Source organism: Oryza sativa, chromosome 5 (assembly GCF_034140825.1).
Source record: "Oryza sativa Japonica Group chromosome 5, ASM3414082v1".
In the NCBI taxonomy this organism is placed as follows: Eukaryota; Viridiplantae; Streptophyta; class Magnoliopsida; order Poales; family Poaceae; genus Oryza; species Oryza sativa.
In genome coordinates this window covers 3,000,265-3,024,419 of record NC_089039.1, presented here as the reverse complement: position 1 = coordinate 3,024,419, position 24,155 = coordinate 3,000,265, and the positions used below count along the sequence as shown (strand labels likewise).

At 43.0% G+C, this 24,155-nt stretch overlaps 1 protein-coding gene across 1 annotated transcript; it reads right to left on the bottom strand.

Moving 5' to 3' along the window:
* Positions 1–16,872: 16,872 nt before the first annotated feature.
* On the bottom strand, positions 16,873–19,018 carry LOC9272152 (DNA-directed RNA polymerases II, IV and V subunit 12). The gene is made up of 3 exons (XM_015782745.3): positions 18,913–19,018; positions 18,579–18,671; positions 16,873–17,105 (listed from the first exon to the last, which is right to left on the bottom strand). The coding sequence occupies exons 1-3, from the start codon at positions 18,953–18,955 to the stop codon at positions 17,083–17,085; spliced, it is 159 nt and encodes a 52-aa protein (XP_015638231.1). The 5' UTR covers positions 18,956–19,018; the 3' UTR covers positions 16,873–17,082.
* Between the last annotated feature and the right edge of the window lie 5,137 nt (positions 19,019–24,155).

The following is a 24,155-nucleotide window of genomic DNA, read 5'->3' as shown; positions in this document are numbered from 1 at the left end:
AATCATAAGTGAATGTCTATCACCTTCTGCAGTTCTTTTCGCTTAAGGTATTCAGTAATGCATTGTTTAGGAAGATGATTTAGTAGAAAAATATTTTGTAGCCATATACTGTTACACCTGTCTGCTCACCAGCTGCCACCTCTACTCTACTAAGTGGTTCAAGGATTCTCCATGCAGTGCTCTCCAGGCATCAACAGTTCTCTTAAAAACAAACTGAAAATCAGAGGTTCTCTCCAGCATTTCCACAGCAGCTCCATAAGAAAGAGCATGGCCCTCTCATCCTAAGAACAGACAGCTCCAGAAAAGACGTTAAACAAAGAACATTCAGCAGAGAATTAACCCACACAGATTTAACAATGAGAGAGTGACTGGTAAACGCAGTTATGATTCATAACATGTAACATATACTATGGTCACATATAGCCTTCATTTAAGCCGGAAATGATCAAATACACACTAACTGATTCTATTTAATACTCCTACATAGTGATCGATCAATACATATAGATAGATAAATACTCCTAAGGGCAGCCGAATCCTCCTCCCAAGGAAAGGTCAGTCAGTGTTGGGGGCCATGACATGATACCTATGTCTCGGAGTGTTTGTAAAACCAGATGAATAGTTCAGTATAATGTTGTAGCAGTTCTACTGAAGAAGATGAGGAACAATTATTATCTTCAGGCTGCTATCCAAATCACCCTGTGAACCACACCACAGGTATAACTTGGCCATCTTGGATTTAAATAAAATCAAAGCTATAAAAGAGACGAAAGATGTCAGCTATAGGTGATTAGCAATCTTGAAGACAATGCCATAGTAGAAGATAATTATATTTAATACTATAACCAATCTGTACCCCCAACAATTAGTTAAGACAACTATAGGTGATTAGCACTGTCAACACATAACTTTAACACTGATGATAAAGTTAAGTAAACAGATGTTATGAAAATTATCACACCATATAGTTGAAGTTTGTTCAGATGCTGTAGCATCCAACAAAAAAGTATTTCATTCACTCATTTATTTGACTGAATTATTCCATAAAATGGGAAGGTAAAAGTGTTGTCAAGGACATAAAAACATTGTTAAGTGTCAGTGCAAGCGAAGAAAAGCAGATGGACCAGCAGTTGCTGTAAGCAAATCCAATTGAAGGACACATTGGACAATCAAGAAAATTTTACACATCCCTACATGTCTATAATTAATACACACAAGGATCAGTCTAAGGTAGCCATTGCCATTACAATCCATCCATCTCACCTAAAAGCTCCCAAGAAACCAACAAATCAATCCATCTCACCTAACAGCGAACAATACCATCAGGCCAAACATGACAAAGCTAACCGATCTTTCAATCAATCAATCAACCATTCAGTATAGATAGGATGGATGGTTTAAACATGTAGTCAAGATAAAAACTAATTTCTTCTTTGTTGCCCCACTTGACAATTTAAATCAAAGATGAAACAACAAAAGAAAAAAAGACAGTTAATTGTATATCTTATGGAGCTGAAAATATGCTTTTTAGCCTTTTAGGTTCATACTTTACGTTGCTTGAAGCTCGACCTCCTTGGCAGCTCCAACAGTGTCCTGTCTAGAGCATGCCTCTCAATTATCAATTGGATTCAAAAGAGACAACATTTTATTTTGTCCATGAGAATAAACTTAAAAGACCAAAATTCTAAGATCTAGATTATTTTATCCAATTCTTTGCTCTTACTACATGCTTTTCTCCTCTTCTTTTTTTTTTTTTCAAAACTAGCCTGCCGTTGCTATTGTTTTTTTATAAAAAGGTGTCTTGTTCTAAGGAGAAACAAGACTAGACCTCACAATGCCCAGTTAATCAGGGAAAACTAGACTCTCAACACTAAACTTCACCAGCTACAAGCCTACAAGAAAGGATGGCACATGCTGCTCACCCCCAAGGCACTGCAACTCCGACTAGCAAACAGAAAGAAAAGAACAAGACATCCTACACACTAGCAACAACAGGATGTCATCATCAGAGAATTAACATTCACCAGCGAGTGGTCATGAACAGAAAACATACTTTAATATCAGTGCAACCAAGAAATACAGATGGACCAGCATGCAATGCATTTTGCTGAAAACCAGAGAGGTTCTCTCCAGCATTTCAGCAACAGCTCCATAAGAAAGAGCATGGCCCTCACATCCTAAGAACAGACAGCTTGGGAAAAGACGATAAACAAAGGAGAATTAAGTAACAATGAGAGAGTGAGTGACTGGTAAATGAAATTCATCATTCATAACATGTAACATATACTATGTCGCATATGCCTTCATTCATGGAGTAGCGCAGGTTTAACAGATACAAACTGATTAGATAATAAACATAAGTATTGTAACTGCAAGAGCTGATGAACTAGGTCACAGGGAGGCATTGCATAACATAAACTGGAAACGAACAGCAATTGATACTAGCTGGTAGATACTCCCTCATTCCCTAAATGTTTGATGCCGTTGACTTGTTAAAATATGTTTGACCGTTGATCTTATTCAAAAAATTTTGTGAAATATGTAAAACTATATGTATACATAACAGTATATTTAACAATGAATCAAATGATAGGAAAAAATAAAGTACTTAAATTTTTTGAATAAAACGAATGATTAAATATGTTTAAAAAAATCAACGGCGTCAAACATTTAGAGATGGAGGGAGTAGATAGATCGATCAAGCACATAGATAGATAGATAGATACTCCTAATCCTCCTCAAAATGCAAGGAATGTTGGACATGAGTAAGTGGGTCAAAGACGATGGAGGGCGGCCCAGTCGATGCCGACCCATTCTTCCCTGGCCTGAGCCACGACCTTTTCCGTCTCGGCGTGGGCGGCCTCGTCGAACGTCTGCAGGTAGCCGCCGGTCTCCTGGACCTCGCGGCGGACCTCGTCCTGGAACTCGTCGAACTCGAGATCCAGCTTGTCGAGGTAGGCGTGCAGCTCCTCACGCTGCCTGCGATGCTCCGGCGACAGGAACTCCGAGTCGTCCATCTCCTCCAGGTTCGGCGATGGCCCCTTCCTCCACGCCAGGATGAAACCGATAGTCGCCTGCGGCATCGGCAGCTTCACGCGACGAGGCCCGGCTACCGCCGCTGCCGCACAGCCGGTCGTCGTGCCCACCTCGGCGGCATCACCCGTGTGCTTGAACGCGGCCGCCATCGCATCCGCCGCCGCGATTCCACTTGGGAGATGTCGACGATGTAGGAGTTTTTTTTGTTTTTAGATTTTTTTTTTTAATATTTACAGAAATATTATAGCGCCGAAAAAATTTGCAAAACTAGACCCTGCCGCCCTTCGCAAGGGTGGCAAGCCGACGTGGCACACGGCTCCGTGTGCGTCTTGACGGCGCGCACGGGCCGCGGGGAGCCGAGGGCTTGCCGCCCTCTGCAAGGGCGGCAGCTTCCTCTCTGCACAACGGCTGGAAAGGACTCCTGTTTTTGGAAAACGTAACAGCGAAGTGTAGGAATGCGAGTCCCGAATATAAACAACAACATATTCAGTTTACAACCATATAGTACAAGAATGTAAAGAAAAATAAAGAGATGTCTGCTCTACTGGCCGTGACTCGCGCCGCGACCCCGCTTGGTCCTCCGGGCCTGTGCTCGCACGTGGTCCTGGGAGTACGTGAAGCGATCCGGTGGGACAGCACGGGTAGCGCGAGGGTCTGGGAGTGGGGTGGAGGGCGACTGCTCCTGCGTGTGCACCGGCGGTGCGCCTCCAAGCTGTGAGGGACCGATAATGTCCGGGAAGTCGAAGTCACTAATGTCGAAGTGCGTGGCGGAAGCCCACCCGTGCTCGGACGAAGTCCCGGTAGGACCCTGCCAAGACGTGCCGGGCGGCTGTGACGAAGTCCCGGCGTCCTGCCAGAACTGCGCAGACAGCGAGGCCGACACACCTGCCTGTGACGATGACCCCGCAGCCTGCCAGGAGTGGGCGCCCGGCGTCGTCCCAGGCTGAGCGAAGCCTACACATCGACGACGCGACACTTGTAAGCTTACACATAAATTGAGTATCAATTGATTGATGATGTACAAATAGACCTTGAATATACGTACCTCCGAAGGGAGGGGGTGTCGGCATAGGAACGTGCGCAGCTGGACGAGGAGCAGTCGGTCGGGGACGCACCTGTGGTGCTGCGTCTGCCTGAGCAACGTCGGCAGCACGACAGGTCAGCGCACGGAGAACCGAGCGCATCGAGTCCCGTATCCGCGTGTACGTCGACAGGTGCTCGTCTGCCCCCACCTCAATCCCCGCGCCTAACCGTTGGATCGCCGTTGTAGCATCAACGACGACCCTGTTGCACTCAACGGCCTGCACGGTTAATTACAACGTAAATATTCGAAGCCAAAAATCTCGCCACTCCATGTGTGATATATTGCTTGCTTGGAGAAGTATTGTGACACATATACTGCATCTTGGATGCCACACTCAGATGCCGCGGAAATGACATGGGTGCATGGCCTGTGGAGCAGCGTCGGCTTTCTACAGGAGCAGTGACATGTGCCGTCGTCTTTGAGAACGCACTCCTGCTTTACTCTCTTGCGGTAGATACCCCTGCCTGCCTTGTCTTGGCAGAGTACCTCAAACCTGTGTTGTTGGGTACCTTGCACTAGAGCTCGATGTTTCATGGCCTTTGCACGCCACTCCGCTAGTTTTTTCTCCATGAAAGTTCCAAATAAAATGTTGTTGTTCGGCATAGAGGGAAAAACTGCTTGGAACCGCTCCCTGAAATACTTGCATGTCCCATGTAAAATGAACTCCACTATACCAACTAGTGGGAGTCCACGGACACCGCGCATCACCCAGTTGTAAACTTCCGCCAAATTTGTTGTCATTATACCATATCTAGCACCACCTGTGTCATAAGTCTTAGCCCATTTCTCTTTTGGCTCATTCTCAATCCACTGAGAAAATTTTCGAATTTGCTCCCCAGTTCTTCTAACCAATGTTACACTGTCTGTTGGGAGAGCTCCGAGTGCTTGAGGAGGGTCAGGTACAGCGGCCGCTGGTCTTGTTGCACGCTGGTCACTACATTTGCCTGTCAACTCATCTAATCTCTTCCAAAGCTCATTGAATTTTTTCTCCTGGTTCTGATTGCATAGCCTCTTGAACATGTTCATCAACTCCTTGTTCTTAAATTGCTTGAAGAAATTAGCTCCCATATGACGCATGCACCACCTGCTTTGTACATCTTCCCACTGGCCAGGGTATCCTCTTTCCATAGTCCCAAACTTTAACTCTTCTATCGCTCGAAGCATACCGGCGTGCCTGTCATGTATTAGACACACATTGGGCCTCATACCAACAACTTCTGTCTTAACCAGATGGAGGAACCAGTACCAGCTGTCGGTGTTCTCGCTCTCGACAAAAGCAAATGCCAACGGCAATACCTGATTGTTCCCATCTACCCCAATTGCCGTTAGTATCTGGCCCCGATACTTCCCGGTCAAAAATGTGCCATCAATACAAAGAACTGGACGACAGTGCACGAATGCCATCTTGCATGCATGTAGAGCTAAGAACGCTCTTTGCAGCACAGTCTTGCCAGGATGTTCAATTGAGGGGAATGTCTTGAGTGCACAAGAGGTCCCAGGGTTTCTTTGTTGGATAACAGATAGCAGACGTGGCAAATTGTCATATGAGGCTTCATAAGTTCCAAATCTCATCTCTATTATTTTCTGTTTGGCCCTCCACGCCTTGGCATAGCTAATTGTATACTTGAAAGTCTGTTCGATATGTCGGATTATTGACTTCGGTTCATATGCCAGATTGTCCACGACATGCGCATACATCTCAGATGCAACAAATGCACATGTAATGTTCCTGTGGTATTTTTGAACACCAGGTAGATAACAAGTATGTTTCGTAACGACCGACACTGTCCAGTAGTCCTTCCATTTCCCCTTATAGGCGTGCACTCTCCACGGACACCCATCTTTTTCATTAACACACCTAACTTCATATTGTGTCCGGTTAGACTTGGCAACCCAAAACTCCCTATGAAGTGACACTGCATAATGCTTCACCGCCTCCTTCATGTCTTCTCCATTACCATACCTCGCTCCCTCGATAATCTCGTTTTCCTTGTACTCCCATCTCACATTTTCCCCTTCAGAGATGACCAAACCAGAAAAATCATCACTAGCCCATTCAGCTGGATTAATATTGTTCTCGTCATCATCTGACGAATCATCTTCCTCGACACGCTCGTTGTCACTATCCTCTTTTTCCATTTCGTCCACAATGGCACCCACAGTCTCCCCCTCGTCAGCCACTCCACCAGGTTGCATGCCTACTGGAGCTACTACTGGAGCTACTCCATCTTCCTCTGGTGCGTTGACCTGATCCACTTCAATCTCATTCACTTCTGCACTTGGCCCCTCACCATCATCCATGTTCATCTGTACACTTGGATCCTTCGGATGAACATACGGAACCATAGCTAGAGGCCACCCACGTTGCAATGCATTCTCCACATACCATCTCCACATCCCAGAGTTTTGAACCGGCATTAGTTCCCAATAAAAACCCTCTGTTGCCCGACTTACTACAACATAGATTGTAATGTCACTAGTCTGTGGATCAACTCCCAAGCCCCGCATCAACCATTTTTTTATAGAAGGTACACTCCTCTCGGCTGGCCTATCAATTCCCCTTGCTGTTACAATAAATTCTGACAGATCTACCCCAGTTGGCCCATAACGGACGTTTCCTTGACCATGGTATAGTTGAAATATAAGTTTACTGGACATATCTGCAAAGTTAATTACTAGGCCGTTATTTTACATAATAAACGACTACAGTGTAATATCTTCTTTGCAACGTACCTAAATTTTTATATATTCTATTGCAATGTTACTCAACAACATTTAAAACTACAAACCTAATAACTACAAATACTACAGATCTACTAAGTTACCTACATGGCTACATCTAACAATATATATTTATATAGTACCACAGGTAAAACTCTATTTCATACAATGCATTTATCATATATTTAGTCACGTATATAATCTACGAATATTACCTGAAATCGAAGTTTGAAACTGGCAGGGCTTCGCCTCTTCTTTTCTTCTCCTCCCCTTCTCCTTTTTTTTTTTTTTTTGATGTGGAGAGGTTAGGAGGGAATGGGCTCCTCAAAGGAGCCGGCTGGGCTTTATAGGCGGCCAGGCCTGCCGCCTTCTGTAAGGGCGGCAAGGGGGTCCTGCCGCCCTTTGCCAGGGCGGCAAGAGGGCAGGAGGGGGCAGGAGGACGGCCGTCCCGCGCCGTCCAGCGCGCCGTGTGCCACGTCGGCTTGCCGCCCTTGCGAAGGGCGGCAGGGTCTAGTTTTGCAAATTTTTTCGGCGCTATAATATTTCTGTAAATATTAAAAAAAAAAATCTAAAAATACAAAAAATTCACGATGTAGTGTGGTGCGGGTGGGTGATTGGGGATTGTGGAAGGAAGAGGATTTATAGGTTCGGACTCCCAACTCTCTCGGTCTCGGGATTAGTTTTTTTAGTCCGAAATCGGATTCGAGTCCAGCTCGGTCTCTCTCCCCGTCCTCCAAACTAATTTGGGCCAGGCCCATCCTGCCATGCATCCAGGAGGAGTAAGTTCACTTTAGATCCCTCACACGGAATCTCAAATTCGCCACTGAACCGAAATGTTAGGTATAGCACATCTTTCAACTCACAATACCGTGTCAACTTTGGTCCCTCAGGAGTATAGTGGTCGATTTTTTTTTGGCTGATGTGGCGAGTGGGATCCACGTACATGTCAGCGACCAACTATCCTCCCTCCTCTCCCTCTCCTGCATGCACCGGCCTCCGGGAATAGCATGTCACCGGTGTGGGAAGCCTCGTGGGACGCAGCCGGTGTGGAGGTGGAGGCAGCGAGGAAGAGGGGGGCGTGCTGGCAAAGAAGGGACCACGATGGGCTCTGGCGTGGCCAGGTCGTCAACCTGGCCCTCCCGCTGCGGGTGAGCCTCTTCTACCCCTATCCCTCTGGAGGCGAAGCCAGCGACGAAGGCGGAAAGACGAAGCAGCTGGCCATTGTGGTGTTCTCCATGGTGGCGGGTTCGTGTACCTATCCACGGCACCTCGTGCACCGACTGGCTTTGGCGAGCGATCCTGTTCCCGGACGCCAACCACACCCACGAGGCTGCCCACGCCGCATCCCTCGCCGGCATGAGGGCACCCATGAGGTTCCCTTCCGCTGCTCTCCCCGCGCACGTGGGTACAGCCAACCATGTGGGAGCCCCTCCTCACCAGCGGGCCCCTCTTTCTCGCCGCCTCTGCCTCTGCCCTGGCTACGTCCCGACGACGGCACGGGTGACATGTCGTTCCTGGTGCCAAGCCCGCGTGGGAGAGGGAAACGAGGGAGAATAGTTGGGCGCTCACATGTGGGGCTACGTCGGTTCTACAAGCCAAGTTGGACTAAACCGGGCTCTATATTGCCAAGGGACCAAATTCGACCCGGTATTGTGAGTTGCGGGATGAGTTATAACTGCTATTTTGGTTCAGGGACAAATTTCAGATTCAGTGATAAATTGAGAGACCTTAAGAAGTGAATTTATTCTCCAAAAGGAACACCCTCCTTTTCTTTTCTTTTGAAAAAAAGTCCATATTACCTTCTAAATGAAATCAACAAAGCAAAATTAGTTTAAAATTAGTTTAGGTTGGTACTCCGTAAGATATACCCAACCAAATAGTTAAGCAAAGGCTTGTAAGTATTCAGATTTAGTTTTAGATAATTCAGTATTCGCGTGAGCATATCGAGTATCATGCAATCAAACAATGCAGGTATTATCAAACAGTGCACCATTTTTAGAGAAAAGGTCACTAGGACCCTGCTTCTATTGAAAGCAAATATAGTTTGCTGGGGATTCCAGCTTACAAGTCAGCACTTCAGCCAAAAGAGGTCCACCAGCCAACACCTGCTGGAGACAAAATACCGACCGACAAAACACCCAAACAACATTAGAAGATGTGGACTAACATACCAACAACCAACTACACCCCTGAGAACCCCTAAAACAGCCACTAATCCTATTTGACATACGGCAGAGCTATCCCACACCAGTTCTACTTTGCTGGAGACAAGCATTACGTTCCTTCAGTTTCCTTGTGACTAGTTCCAGTTCACCAGTCTCCACTTCCTTGAACAGCGGCTTCCACTGTAAAAGATAAGAAATGATTTGAAAGGGAAGCATTAGCGGTGAGTAGACCAGCTTATCTCTAAACACCATGTTATTCCTGGTAGTCCAAAGAGTCCAGCAAACAGCAGCAAGTAGAGCAATCTTGACATTCATGTATTTAAAAGCAACTCTAAGATTAGCAAGACAAAAAGTCCTCAAAGTTCCTAGGTATCTGATCCCAACCTAACACATCTCTGCAACATCCCCAAACAAAAACAGCCATAGGGCAATGAAAAAGGATGTGGTTAGTGGTTTCCCTTTCCCCACAGAGTTGGCAGTTGGCAGAGCCACTCCAACCTTTCTTTACCAAGTCCAAACAGTGCACCATTTGAGAGAGAAAAAATATGACTCATCCAATGGTGCGACATTTCTTAGAAACTAGATGAAATTAACCTCCCGTGTTACACGGAATATCTAGCTAACAGTGGTAGAACTTGGTAATCTAGCTGTGTTAAAAAAATATCGACATTGAATATCAAGGGATTTTGATGGTCATGAATCATATAATTGATTCTTGCGTCCTCCAAAAAAACTTCTTATGGAACTTAAGCGCGTAAGTGGCGTTGCGTGAGTTGGATTGGGTTTGGGTTGCACTCCATACTAGGCTAGGGTGGAAGGATTTGGGCTTGGGCCGTGAGTTTAGGTTTACTGGGCTGGGCTACACATTCTGTCGAACAGGTGGTGGGCGTGAACAATGAACTTTTAGATTTTTCAAGATTTTGGACAATAAATTGGATAACATGGAGGGCTTTTATGCAAATGTTCAGTCAAAGATTATCTAATAATCTAAATCTGGCTCCTTGGCGCCTCTTACTTTGAAGAAAAATTATAAATTTATACTAGAGAAAAAACACCTAACAATCATATGTGAGGAAAAATCTAGAAAAAAAATATTAGGATTCTATAGGCTCCCAAAACTATCTTTCCTTTCCAACCACACGAACTTCTACTCCTTTGTCTTCTATAAATATACCACGCCTACTCGGTACTACTCCTATAACTCTAAAAATATAAAGTAAACCCAAAATTATTAAGAAAAGACAAATCTAAAACAACAAATTCACATTCATTTTTCCTTCTTTAAATATCCTATGCCTATTCGGTACTACTCAACTCTAGAATATTAGTAAACCATAAATTATTATGCAAAAAAAAATCCAAAAAAGAAATAAGACAAAATTGTTTTCTTATATCACGGAATAGGATCATTAATACCTCCTCAACTAAAAAATGATTGTATACATTGCTTTCTTATATCACGGGATATGATCATTAATACCTCCTCAACTAAAAAATGATTGTATTTTTTGTTACACATGATATGTTAAAAAACTTCTAATATACTAAATGATTGATCTTTGAAATATTTAAATCCACAAGCGAATATATTTGAACCAATTAATTTTTGGATTGGGAATAGAAATTCCCTCTTGTCAATTACATGCACAACATGGCAAGAGATGACAGTCTTAACATAATACTAACAATAAATAGGAGAAATCAATAGTTGTATCTAGAGCTGTTTACATCTTTAGGGACTTAAAATAGGTGTTGGGTTTAAGCCTTTCGATATTGGGATACAATATTTTTTTCATTTTGGCACCCAAGAGCTTAATTACGATTAATTGGTATATGATTGACTTAGACCAAATTATCCTCATTCCTGCATTAAATTCCTTTTTCCCACACCTAAAACCCATTCTGGTAATTACCCCACTAGTTAGACTGTTTTTTTACCCACTAGTTAGACTGTTTTTTTTACCACATATTCTATAAACTTCTTTCTCATGTCCCTTTCCTCGCCATCCCTCCTAATCTCCACGACAAAACCTAGTTTTCAGAAAGTCTGACGGGATGGGGAGAACCCACCAAGTAATCAAGCAGCCACCACCCAAGGAGGATTTTGACGAGAAGGTGCGCCGTAAACTCACCGCGCGTAGCGATGTAACCTGGATTAGCTCAAGGCCTCAATCCCCTACTGATCTGCTGTGAACGTAGAGGAGGGATCTCTTCTGTCTTGAAGGGAGGCCTCCATCGCTGCTGATTACGTAGAGGAGGGATCTCTTCTGTCTCGAAGGGAGGCCTCCATCGCTGCTGATTTGCCGTGGCATTCTACTATCTTTTTAGTGGATTGTGGAAACGTGGGAAAAAATAGGGGAGCTGTGCTGAGTTATGAACTGGAGCTGGTTTTGTTGCCTTTAAATATTTTTAAAGATATATTGTTTAAAGATATATTGTTGCGTGACTTCAATAGGACAAAACCAGATTGGTTCTCTACCCTTTGTTTGCCGTGTTGCTTTCAATGATTTTGTCTTAAGGAAGCTTAAAATTGATGGTTTTGTTGCCTTTAAATATTTTTAAAGATATATTGTTTAAAGATATATTATTGCGTGACTTCAATAGGACAAAACCTTTGTTTGCCGTGTTGCTTTCAATGATTTTGTCTTAAGGAAGCTTAAAATTGATCCTGCTTTGTGGCCAGGTGCAATAGGTCAGTGCTGGGCAAAATGTCACGGTGGAATACTTTGCAATTTTGTGATAGTTTTGATCTAAATATAGTCCGCTCCCTTATAAAGGGAACATGATATATTAGCAAGTGGTATGCATTTGCAGTTGAGATTTTTGGGCTGGGAATAGGGATTCCCTTATGTCAACCGCTTCGGAGCTGGGCACGAAATCCTGCAAAAGTTGTCTTTAAGTCTTGTAGTTCTGAAAGTGTCTAGTAGGATAGGTTGGGGTGAAGTTATAGCTGCAAATGAATAAATAATCCAGAATTTCCCTAAGAGCAGTTGCTTGATATGCATCCTAATTATGTCTAGATAGATATTTATGTCTAGATTCATTAACATCAATATGAATGTGAAAAATGCTAGAATTACTTACATTGTGAAACGGAGAGAGTATCTTTTAAGAACGAAAGACATTCAACAGAGGTATGGTGAAATGGTAATGTGAAAATCAATAGGCAGAAAACCATATTGTAGCTCTGCGAAAACAAATAACATGCACCAAAATATAACTATATTCGGTAAAGAATATTCATCAACAGTCCTGATTTTCTAGGCAAAGCAGCTAGAGGATATTCTACTAAAGGGGTCCATAGTATGTGGTTATCAAATCTAAATATCTATAAATATATTCGGTGGACATTCTACTAAAGGGGTCCATAGTATGTGGTCATCAAATCTAAATATCTATAACTATATTCGGTGAAGAATATTCATCAACAGTCCTGATTTTCTATGCAAAGCAGCTGGAGTACATTTTACTAAAGGGGTCCATAGTATGTGGTTATCAAATCTAAATATCTATTGCTTAGTTATCAAAACAGAATACTATGAAATATGCAAATCCAAGTGCTAACCTCTATTTGGACAGGAGGGAAGCATTTTACTGATGAGTCAGATCTTTTTATGCCACTATTTGTCCATTAGTAATTAGTAATGTCTTGAATATCGAATCAAAACTTATTTCTTCAGGAGAACAATTAAACCAGTATCAAGTGTACATATGTGTAATGGTTGTAAGATACTACTAAGCATCGATTTTTCATTTGGAGAATGAACCGAAGTATTGGATTTCTTTTCACAATATAAACACAGATGCCTAAGAAGCAGTTGAGTAGTCACTATTTTTGTATGACAAGAGAAAATGAATACTGCACATTAATCATTAGAAACCAATAAAAAATTGTAACTGTACCCTTTCATCTATCCATTTGTTTTGCACCCTGTTAAGCATCATTTCAAGCACCAAGAATAATTTCTCACTTTGGATCAAACCAGACAACACAGTGGTGCCACTTAAAACGTCTGGTAGCAGCACATGGGATCAAATGGAAGCATGTGAAAATTTTAGTCACACGAGGATAAATATTCGAATGGTTAAATGTGCTTCAAAAAAATGTGCTGCAAAATGCCAAGTGCCCACAAAAGGCATTGAAAATTTACGAGGCAATTCCAGAAATACCCTGTGAGCAACTGAGCATACTGCAGTATATGCTGATCTTCCTCCATGTTTTTTTCCCTATGCTCTTGCCGAATGGGTTGCCTGTCTTCATCACCCCATGCCCTGCTCAGTCTAGGGTGATGAGCCAGCAGCTACTGCCAGCCACCTTCAGAGTCCAGACTGCTCAGCTGTGCAGCCGTGCGAGGGTGTGTTTAGTTCACGCTAAAATTGGAACGATGTGACAGAAAAGTTAAAAGTTTGTGTGTAGAAAAGTTTTGATGTGATGGAAAAGTTGGAAGTTTGAAGAAAAATTTTGGAACTAAACTCAGCCGCCCTTGTTTAGTTCCCAACTTTTTCTTCAAATTTCCAACTTTTCCATCATATCAAAACTTTCCTACACACAAAAACTTCTAACTTTTTTCTTCAAACTTCCAATTTTAGTCAAACTTCCAATTTTGGCGTGGAACTAAACACACCCCAAGTTGCTCAGCGCCTGACTACATTTACAAATTGAAATGGCAAAGGCAGAACGCAAACTGCCAACTGGGCTTGGGCCGTACCGCCTCTTAAGCTCCATCTCAAGCTCTTGGCCATTCAACCGCATGCCTTCTTATCCAGCTAGAGGTTGTCGAGCTTCACGTGTCACTGCACTGCACATTTCCCAGTTTCATTCATCATGAGGCCAATATCATATTTCAAACAGTACAAAAAAAAAAAAGGCTCACAAAGAAACCGTCAATATATCCACCCTAGCCTTTGAGTCATGGCCTGCATCACAAGAATATAGTCAGGACATTGGTGTTGGTGGATACACATTTAGATTAAATAAAATTAGAAATCAAACAATCTGATAAGGATATACCATTTGCAGCCGTTGGAGCGTTCTGTTTAGAGGCGTCACAGTTATCGTCATTTCTTCGAACAACACTTAACGACTTGTCTCCACCCCTGGCCCATCTATTTTTCAAACCGGAACCACTAACGTTTGTTATATCAGCAAGAGGGACTAAGAAAGGAACACATGGGCGAAAATAGCATGCAAAGATTTTCTTATTTGACTAAATAACATGCACATAGCTCAACTAATTAAAATCTAACCTGTTGTTGTACTTGATGATGGTGTGGAGCACTAGAGCCCCTAACAATCTTATCCATTACTGAAAATAAATCAGATGAAAGATCAACAATTATGGAATTTTGAAACAATCAACGTAAATGTGCACTGCACATTTTCAGGTCCTTCTAAGTCGCACCAATCAAAATAATGTTCACATAGCGTCCCTTTGATCCACAACGCCAAAGCACGATGGAGGAACAAGTCAGGTACTGTGAACTGGCAACTGATTGGTGAAGTGAATTGTGCACTGCACTTAACACATGAATTTGGGGGTTAATTTCCCCTTCCCTGTTGTGCTAGCAGGTTCTGCACAGTGCCATATTTATGCATTTTCCTCACTAACGAAACAACGATTGTGCTTCTAAACATTGATAAAGTAGGTTGCACTTCAGATTGGAATATCATCAATAGTTTCATAGCAATTTATGATTCTATCTGGAGGATGTAAAACTCAGTGCGCAGGGTTTGACGGTTTGTTCCACTCTTGCATATTTCCTTTCTTTACATCATGTCTCTGCTTCGTTCTACCTTCTTAATTGATTGCTACTAACCCCAGTGTGATTAGCTCAATACACACCTATGTACAAGTCTAAGGCTGAATTGATCGTTTTGTGGTATGAATGGAGTGTGCAGTGCTAGGGCAAACAAAGGCAGAAACTGAGACACCTGGAAAGAACAATTTGTTAAGCTATTTCTAAAATCTAGACCTCATGTTTGTTCATCTAAATGCTGTGCCTATTTACATTCTGAACTTTAAACTTATCATATACATATTCTGAAATATATACTGTATGCTGAATCTGAATAACACAATTTATTTTCTATAGGTATTCATAAAAAAAATTATGCAGCAATTATGTATAACATATCAAAATACCCAAGCAAGATGGTCTTGATTATAGCTGCTAGAAATTATGCTTGGAATGGATTCAGTAAAATGAACTTGGCCAACAAGCAGAAAAACAGCAGCCGTGCAGCAGTCTCGATCTATGCACACCAAATATCTTGTTTCATCTCAAAGGGGAATATCCATGCCAGACGTGAATATATTATGCATTTCACACTAAAAAAGATCTAAAATCCAGTGCCAATTAAGCGATGTGAACAACAAAGAAGATTGAAACAAAAGTGCTTGTGATAGCACCTGGCAACATAATGATCATGCAGAGCGGGTAGCAAGCACAGCAGAAGAGGACAACTAGCAGAATTAAGGCAGAGTGCAGAAGAGGACAACTGGCATTACCTTAAATGCAGATGATGTTGAGCAGCAGTGACCTGGAGAAGATGCTACAAGAAAATGTAAGCTGTTAAAACAAAAAATATTCAGTTAGAAACCAAACTATTTGTTTCCCAAGGCTGAGATTATAAAGTGCATGGCACTGCATTTTTACTAAAGAAAGACTCTAGTCCTTGTACCCAAAATTGCAGCTGCAATAGGTTAACCACAAATAAGCGCTTATCTCAGGACTTGTACAATCAGTATAGTGCTGGCTAGTTCTAGCTAAATAAAATAATTTAGCTAGGAATTTGTCATTTTTCACGATAGTTTCCATTGGAGGTTGTTTAACAAAGTAAAAAAAAGAATGTGAGAGACTACATTGAACCGACCACCGCAGCCGGCAGCTGTACACTGAGCCAACCAAATGAAATCAAATCAGAAGTTCAGAACCTCTGCGAGTATTCATGTTAGAATTTCAGTTAGCTTTCGAGCTCCAATAGTTTGACTACAAATAAGCGTGCAATCTCAGGAAATAACGTATAAGTATACTGCTGGCTAGTTCTAGCTAAATAAACAATTTTAGCTATGGAATCTGTCATTTTTAACTGAAGTTTTCATTTGAGGTTGTTTAACAGAGTAAAAAAATAATGTGAGAGACTACACTGAACCGACTGCCACAGACGGCAGCTGTACACCGAACCAACCAAATGAAATCAAATCAGAACCTCTGAGACTATTCATATTAGAAATCAGTTAGCCATATTTACTTGAATAATAGCAACAAGAGCTAATGACATACTGTTACATGGGATCCAGACCGCTAGCCAATTAAATGTATCGTCACAAAGTATCTCTTTGTCATAGCCTGGCCATAGATGTCAGGGCATAACTGCAGCTTCTCAACTTGAATGTATGCATCACAGATCCACAGATAGGAAACAAAATTAACAGGGGAAGAAAATACCTAATGAACTCTGGGCGGTGTAGAGGAGGATGTTGGAGACACAGCGGTATCAAGTCCCCACGCGCCTGCACCTGTTGAAATCTGTCAGCTTAACCAAAATTCTGTCATCACACCTGATCATTGGAGAGATATGACAACAAAATAAGAACTGTACGACATCCATTTTACGAGAGGATGCAACATTTGTAAAAGAACAAACTAAATTTAAAAGAACTACAAATTTAATACGACTATCAACTTCTTGCAACATTTTGCGACACATTTCAGATGGTTACAAAATTTGAAATTATCGTAAAACTGCACCTCCATTTGATCGCTGGGCACTTGACACACAAAGAATAATTGAACAAATACCAGATCAACAAACAATTGAGGCAGCATGTTGCTGCTCGTTGGCAACTGCAATAAAACTATGCATTTGATTTGAAGATCTCAGGCAATATAAGCGCTGCATCATCTTAAATTTCTCAAATCTCAAACACAATTCGGATTTAGCGACTTCTATCGAAAGTCCAATGGCCATACAGGCCTACAACTGAATACCATAGAGTTCTACTAACATCCTTTTTAGGGGTCACCCATTACATTGCTTTAGAAAGACTGATGTCACATGACGTTCCCATATCTTCAGCGCGCTTCATATTGAACAACTGCAAATACAACACACTTGATCAAAAAAATGCACATACTATCCAAGACAAGCAATCTGTGGTGGTGACTGATGACGTTGAACTTGGTTTAGCTATAGCATTTTCAATTTGAGCATAGTGTACTTTGCTTGTCAGACTGTATGAGAACACAAACAATATGCCAAGCTGATAATCATTTTTCAGTTTTCAAATTGATGGCAACAATTAAATGCAGTAAGTGTGATGAATATTTCATTAATTATAAGCATTACTTTCTAAATGCAACAGGACCACAACCAGCTATAAAACAAAGCACAGAGCAGTGTTATAAGCACAAAATGCTTTGTTTTTAGTGAGAAACATCCCAGCTTTTAAATGGTAAGTACAATCATTTCAAAATGAAAAGGAGCACAACCGCACAGTATTCTGTAATAAATGGCTATATATGCTTCATACATTTACAACGGATGGCAGTTGGCAATCAGTTTTTGGTAACAAAAAAAGATTTATGATGACAGCTAGCCCAGCTACTGGAATCTAATTTAGGGGGTGCAGACCAACTCACAGATACTTTTAGGCTCACTGTACTTCAACCAAACGAACTAAATTTCACTTTTCAAGTTACAAAATTGAAATTTATATAATTTAGCGGGTCAAGGAATACCCACAGGTCAACTTGCTCCCATCCCTAGAATCAATATCCAACCAGCCAACTGTTCATACCTTTTTGCTGGATCCACAGCAATGTAAGGTACAAAAGAAATTATTGCATAGATGATTATTATACGTACTTGTGTGCTTCAACTTGTTTCCTTTTACTCAGAGCTTAATAACCCATCAAACATCATTGTACAGATAATTTTAGTGTCGTCACTAGCTCAAGTCCACTGAACTGGTCTGACATGGAATACAAAATTCTTATATACAAACAATCTTCAGAGAAAGTTTCAGGGAAAAAGTGGACTACAAACTAGCCCATAGAGCTACAATTCGAAAAAAAAAAAGTAAACAGAATTTCCCCATTTAATGTGTTACTGAAAGAAATATTTTTCCTTAAAAAGTATGACATGCAAATTGCAAGCTACATTGATACACATCAGATAGAATATTGCACTGTACTAAAGGATAACCGCAAGAATAAAATTCAGTTCTCAAAAACAGGGTACGAGAGATACTACAACAGTTTTTAGTAAAGATAAGTTTGCATTTAATTTTGGCTCAAAGATTTTTCATTTTTTGAGTTCAAGGGCTCCTTGCGATCATACCACCTTGGGCAGATAAACACAGGCACATGGTATGTGGCCATTGAGTTGTGAACGACAACCTGACCGTTCGAACTATATACAATGTACTCTATCACTAACCCGGTCCACCATGCCCCTACTATTGTGTAAGCTAACCAATGGAAGCTCAAGAAATGACGCACTAACAAAAGATGATGACAACAACAAAAGGCTACTTTTGTTCAAGAAACTGGTTACGGATTAAACATACTCCGGCGGGTGCGCTTCTTGTAGAGGATGCGATAGCCACATTCACGGCACTGGATCACATCTCCTGGCTTCAGTGTGTTCTCAGCTCCACAATCTGAAGAGAGAAAAATCACATTTCATCATATCAAAAATTTGACAGCTAAAACTGAACTCAACTAGCCATAATCCAATCCAATCCAACCAATGGAGAGCGAAACCATCACCCCAAAACAAAAACAAAAACAAAAAAAAAAACAGCCCATCCCATCCCATCCCATCTTCAAAAAGAAAATCAGTGCGGCAAATCGGCCAAACCCAAAGCGGCGATGCGAGAGGTAAAGGAGAGAAGGAATGACCTCCACAGAGATAGCTGACGGGCTCAGGTTGTTGCGGATCCATCGGACGCAGCGGCGGACGGCCGGAGGCAAGACGACGGCTGCAGGCGCAGGGCGGCGCGTCGACGGCTGGGGCGTGAGAGGAGGCGACGGTATATACCTGTTAATTGGGCTTCAACATTATGGGCCAAAACGTCTCATAAAGTCTAGAATTGGTCCTAGCTACAGTGTATGCGCCGTCTCGGCATGGACGAGAGGAGGGTGCACCTGTCGAATTCGGACTCGGGATTTCGCAGCCATGGTCTCGGTGTCGTTGTTGGATTAGCGTCCGCTATTAGTTGGACGCCTCCCCCAATCACCTCTTCCTTCCACAATCCTCATCACCTCGTCGACATCTCCAAGCACATGGATGCCGATGCCAACGCCGACGACGCGACGATCCTGAACCCGGCGGCGGCGGCGGAGGGCAAGGAGAAGAAGACGGATCAGGAGGAGGCGGTCGCCGGGACGACGGAGCAACCTCGTCGCGTGAAGCTGCCGGCCGAACTTCATCCTGGCGTGGGAGAAGGGGCCATCGCCGAACTTCGGCGACATGGACGACGACTCGCCGGAGCATCGCAGGGAGCGCGAGGAGCTGCACGCCTACCTCGACAAGGTGGAGCTCGAGTTCGAGGCGTTCCAGGAGGAGGTCCGCCGCGAGGTCCAGGAGACCGGCGGCTACCTGCAGACGTTCGACGAGGCCGCCCACGCCGACATGGAAGAATTCATCGCTCAGGCCATGGAAGAATGGACCGGGACCGGCCTCAACCGAGTTTCAACACTGAACTGACCTTTCTATCTATTCATCGATCACTATGTAGGAGTATTACTGTCTACTTGATCGTTTCCAGCTTATGTTATGCCTCCCTGTTTCAGTTCTTGCAATATCTAGGTGACCAAAATTTTTCCTCCTTTCTTAAGAAAAAGCTTTTCTGAAATTTACTAGAGTTTCAGTGATAAATTTACTAGAGTTTCAGAATCACTGAGACACTTTGTATGAAAACAAATGTTTTAAATATTTTTGGAGCTAGCATGATGTTAGAATTTCTTATAGTTTTACCCCCAATCACTTGGTTGCATAATCATGGTATCAGCCATTTCATTATTGATATTAGATAAATCCTATATAATTTGGTATTTAGAAAATTCCTCCATTTTTTTTGGTTGTAAAAATGTTTTAACTGCACATAATATTTGTTGTCCTCCATATCCCGAGCATCTCGATCTGCTGTTGTACATCTCTACTATCCGAACTTGCCGCCTGGCTACGGATCGGCTCCCCCGAGGCCGCCTGTTCATCACACAAATTTGTATTCGTTGTTTCGCCACCTGTTCATCCCATACTAGCTATAACCATTGGACCCACACGTCAGAAAGCATCATCATCCACATCCCGCAAATATAAAGAAGATTAACTGTCCAAGAACAACAAAACTTTTTATCACTGCACATATCGTTGATGCTTATGATCATGCCTGGGTAGAGTGCTATGATAAATCATTAAGATCAAACATCAGCCACGCACCCTGCTATTTACCCAATGCAACACACATGGGCATTACACTTGTACAGGGCCGGTCCTGGGATTTTGAGGCCCTAGGACAAAAACTTATATGGAGACCCTTACTGACATGAGCGTGGCTACTGGCGAGCCGTGATTTGCCGTGTCCACTTGCCGTTTCTATTTACGAGACACCGAGAAGTCGCCGCGAGCGCAGGAGCAACGAGTGGCGTGATATGATCAAGGCGGCACGACGCGAGTGGCGTGATGTGATCAAGGCGAAGCGACGAGAGTCAGATGAATATCGCTTCGGCTTTGCTGAAACATGCCTCACGAGAGACTAAAAATTCATTTTCTGAATTGGACTATTCAACTGTCTAACTTAATATAGTCCCATGGCCTATGAATTAAAATTATATAATACGTAGTATATATATACTATATGTGTATAGGGCCCCCTAGATTTTGGGGGCCTCGGGCGCCGCACGGCCTGACCCACCTAGGGCCGGCCTGCACTTGTAATTATTAATAAGCACTAAATACACCACTGCATGCCACTTCGTGACAATGTACATCCATATGCAAATTAGATGGAGTATATATCTTAACAATACTCCTATATTTGATCATTTTTCTCTCTAATTTCTAGTGTTCATGCATGCTACAATTGAACACGTTGATGGCATAGTAATTCAGTGTGTCGATTTCTTGTCGTATACTCGTATGTAGAACAAGTAGAGGAGTAACACAGCCATGGTCGTCATGTTCGTCGTCGTCGCCGTCTCGATCAGAAGAGCCTCAGCTCGAGGTCGACCTCGCCGCCGGCGCCGGCGCCACCACGTGAGGCGGCGCCGGCCGTCGTCCAGAAGAAGTGGTCGGAATTCGGCGGCGGCGGCGCTGCTGCTCGGCCGTGTTCGTCGATGTAGCTGGTGGTGGTGTACGAGTTGTCCACCTGCAGCAACAACGACAGCGTCGCCGGGGCGGGGGCGGCGCCGGCGCCGGCGCCGTAGAAGACGTAGGGGTTCAGGCAGCCGGCGGCGGCGGCGGCGCCGCGCTCCTTCCTGTGCGCGTTCTGGTGCCCACCGAGCGCCTGCGACTTGACGAACTTCTTCTCGCAGAAGAGGCACGGGAACAGCCGCCGCCCGCCGCCGCCGCTCGCCGGCGACGACATGTCCACCACCACCTTCTGCTGCTCCGCCGTTGACTCCATATGCTAGCTCTTGCTACAAATAGACCAAACCCTACTTATCAAGCATACCTATATCAATTTGAATATGATTATATATATCAATTTGATGTAAATCGTTTGAAATCAATAAAAAATAAATTTCTTGGACCGAATGCCTGAACATGCATAGAATATATATGGAAGTGAAAACATGCATGATACTTTAGTGCTCCGAATTAATATCAAATAAACATACCGAATATATTGCAAAATAGTTAATATCTGCGACCAAGAATGAAGATGAAGCTAGCTTTCCTATATCTGAAAATAAAATGGAAATGCTGGATATATATCAACTGCTTTTCTCTAAGGATAGTGAGCTGAGCTAATAAACTAGCTCTGAGTGTGTCTTGAGCTAACTGAGTTGGCCAATTATATAAAGGGCTGGGAAAGGGTAGTGATCTGTGAAACATATACTACAGCGTTTGTTGAGTTGTGATCTAAATTCATTTGCACATAATAAAGGCCAACTTCTGCCGGAGCAAAGTGGATGCCCGTAGATGCCGGATCGTTATCCTTTAGGGTTTCACCTTCATATATACCTCTGGTAAACCGTCGTTCGGCGTTTTAACCTCACCCTGATGTAGTGAAGATATTTTGCTGGCTGTCGCTTGTGGTTTTTTCTCTCCTGCTTTAGGAGGGTTTTCCATGTTAAATCTCATGTCTTTTGTGATTGATCTATTGTTATTTATCGTTTATTTGCTTATCGTTTTCTAACGGCGTTAAAAATATTCCAGGGACACTAGACTGCATAATGCAGTTTTTTTTTTCTGAAAAGCTAGCAAAAGCTAATTTTAAAGTTGATCTTTTAATTAAAATTATATTAGATATATTTTTAACATGTGAACTGGGGCAATGAAATTAAGTGATGAACAAATTAAAATTGTGTTGAATTAATCTGGGTTTGCTATTTCAGAATGCATAAATATGCATAGACTGAGGGCCAAAATTCTGATATTTGCAAAAAAAAATATTTTATTTTTTTGGAAATTTTGAATGAATAGTCTTGAAAATTTGAAGAACTTTTGCTAAATTAAAAAAAAATAAAAAAATCAGCGGAAGAACATTCTACCGGCACACACCAGTAGATCTCACATAATCTCATAAATTCATATCCGAAATTGTAAACCTTGGGATATCCTAAAATCAAATTCCAAAGATTTAAAATCATTGTAGTTAATTTTCAGGACAAAAGCCTAACCAAGCACGGAGAAATAGCGAGAACAGACTGGCAGCACACACCGGGACTGAAATTTCAGTCGCCAATGCAGGAATGGAGGTGCAGCTTTTCTATATTGGGAAAATGGAAATGGATACCAATTATATCATCACTTTTCTTAAAGAGAGTATAGTGAGATGATGAGCTGAGATTAGGGGTGAAAACGGTACGGAAATTTCCGAGAATTCCGGCTACCGTTTCCGGTTTGCACCGACCGTTTCAATCGGTATCGGTAATTGTCGGTATCGGAAATGGAAACGGTAATCTCTTTCGGAAATGGTAGCGGAAATGATATGGGGTTTTTTCCGACCGTTTTGTCGGTAACCGTTTTTTATCGGTAATTTCCGTCAAATTTCCGACAAAATTCCGAAGAAGGAAGTCGGCTGGGCCTGGCTAGCAGGAGGAGGAGCCCATTAGGCATTAAGGAGCAGTCCATTCCGAATAAAGAAGCCAACTAGGCCTGACCGCATCGTCGTCTTCATCGGCGCTGGGGCACCGCCGCGCCATGTTGGGCGCCGCCACCAGGTCGCCGACGCCGGCCGCAACCTCCTTCGCCCCGACGGCCTCCGTCGCAGCCGGCCACCTTCCCTCCCCCATGCTCCACCGCCGGCTTCCGTGCCACCGAGCCAAGCGCCGAGCGCCGCCGCACCGCCCCAGCCTCCTCCTCCCCACCGATGCCGCCCCTTTCTCCTCTCTCCTTCCCCCACCGCCGCCCTGCGCCAGGCCGCCATCTCCGGCGCCTCTCTCCTCTCGGGCGCGCGTGAAGGAGCCAAAGGCAGAGAAGAGAACGAGAGAGAAAACAGAGAAGAAATCGAGAGAGCAGGAAAAGGAACCGAGAGAAGGGAAGGATAAGAGAGAGAGAAAAAATAAAAGAAAGAGAGGAAAAGAAAGACTGTGGGATCCACTGGCGGGCCCCACCATCTTGACTCCTCTCTGTGATCGACCTGGAAATACCAAAAAGTCTAGTTTAGCATGAAACTTAATTACAACAGTAGTTATACAGTGTCAACATAAAAGTTCTTATGCAATGTGCCACTGTAGGACGACGATATAGCTATGTCAATTGATGATGAAATAATGAATGATGTTTGACAAGGAGCTGATCAGCTGAAGCCATGCCAGCTTGTGAGCTTGGTGTTCTCGAAGACTTCAAATCTATATCCTAAAAAAAGTCGGACAATATTAGTTATGCTGTAATCCTATTATGTAAGCCACATTGTATGCTTTAGCCACATTGATGTTGAAGTATCATTGAACTTTATTTATATTATTTATCA

Coding starts and splice junctions, on each gene's coding strand:
- LOC9272152 (XM_015782745.3), bottom strand. CDS start 18,955: ATGGATCCGCAACAACCTGAGCCCGTCAGCTATCTCTGTGGAG. Junction 18,672..18,912: donor CGTCAGCTATCTCTGTGGAG/GTCATTCCTTCT, acceptor TTCTCTCTTCAG/ATTGTGGAGCTGAGAACACA. Junction 17,106..18,578: donor CAAGAAGCGCACCCGCCGGA/GTATGTTTAATC, acceptor TTGTATTTGCAG/TTGTTCAATATGAAGCGCGC.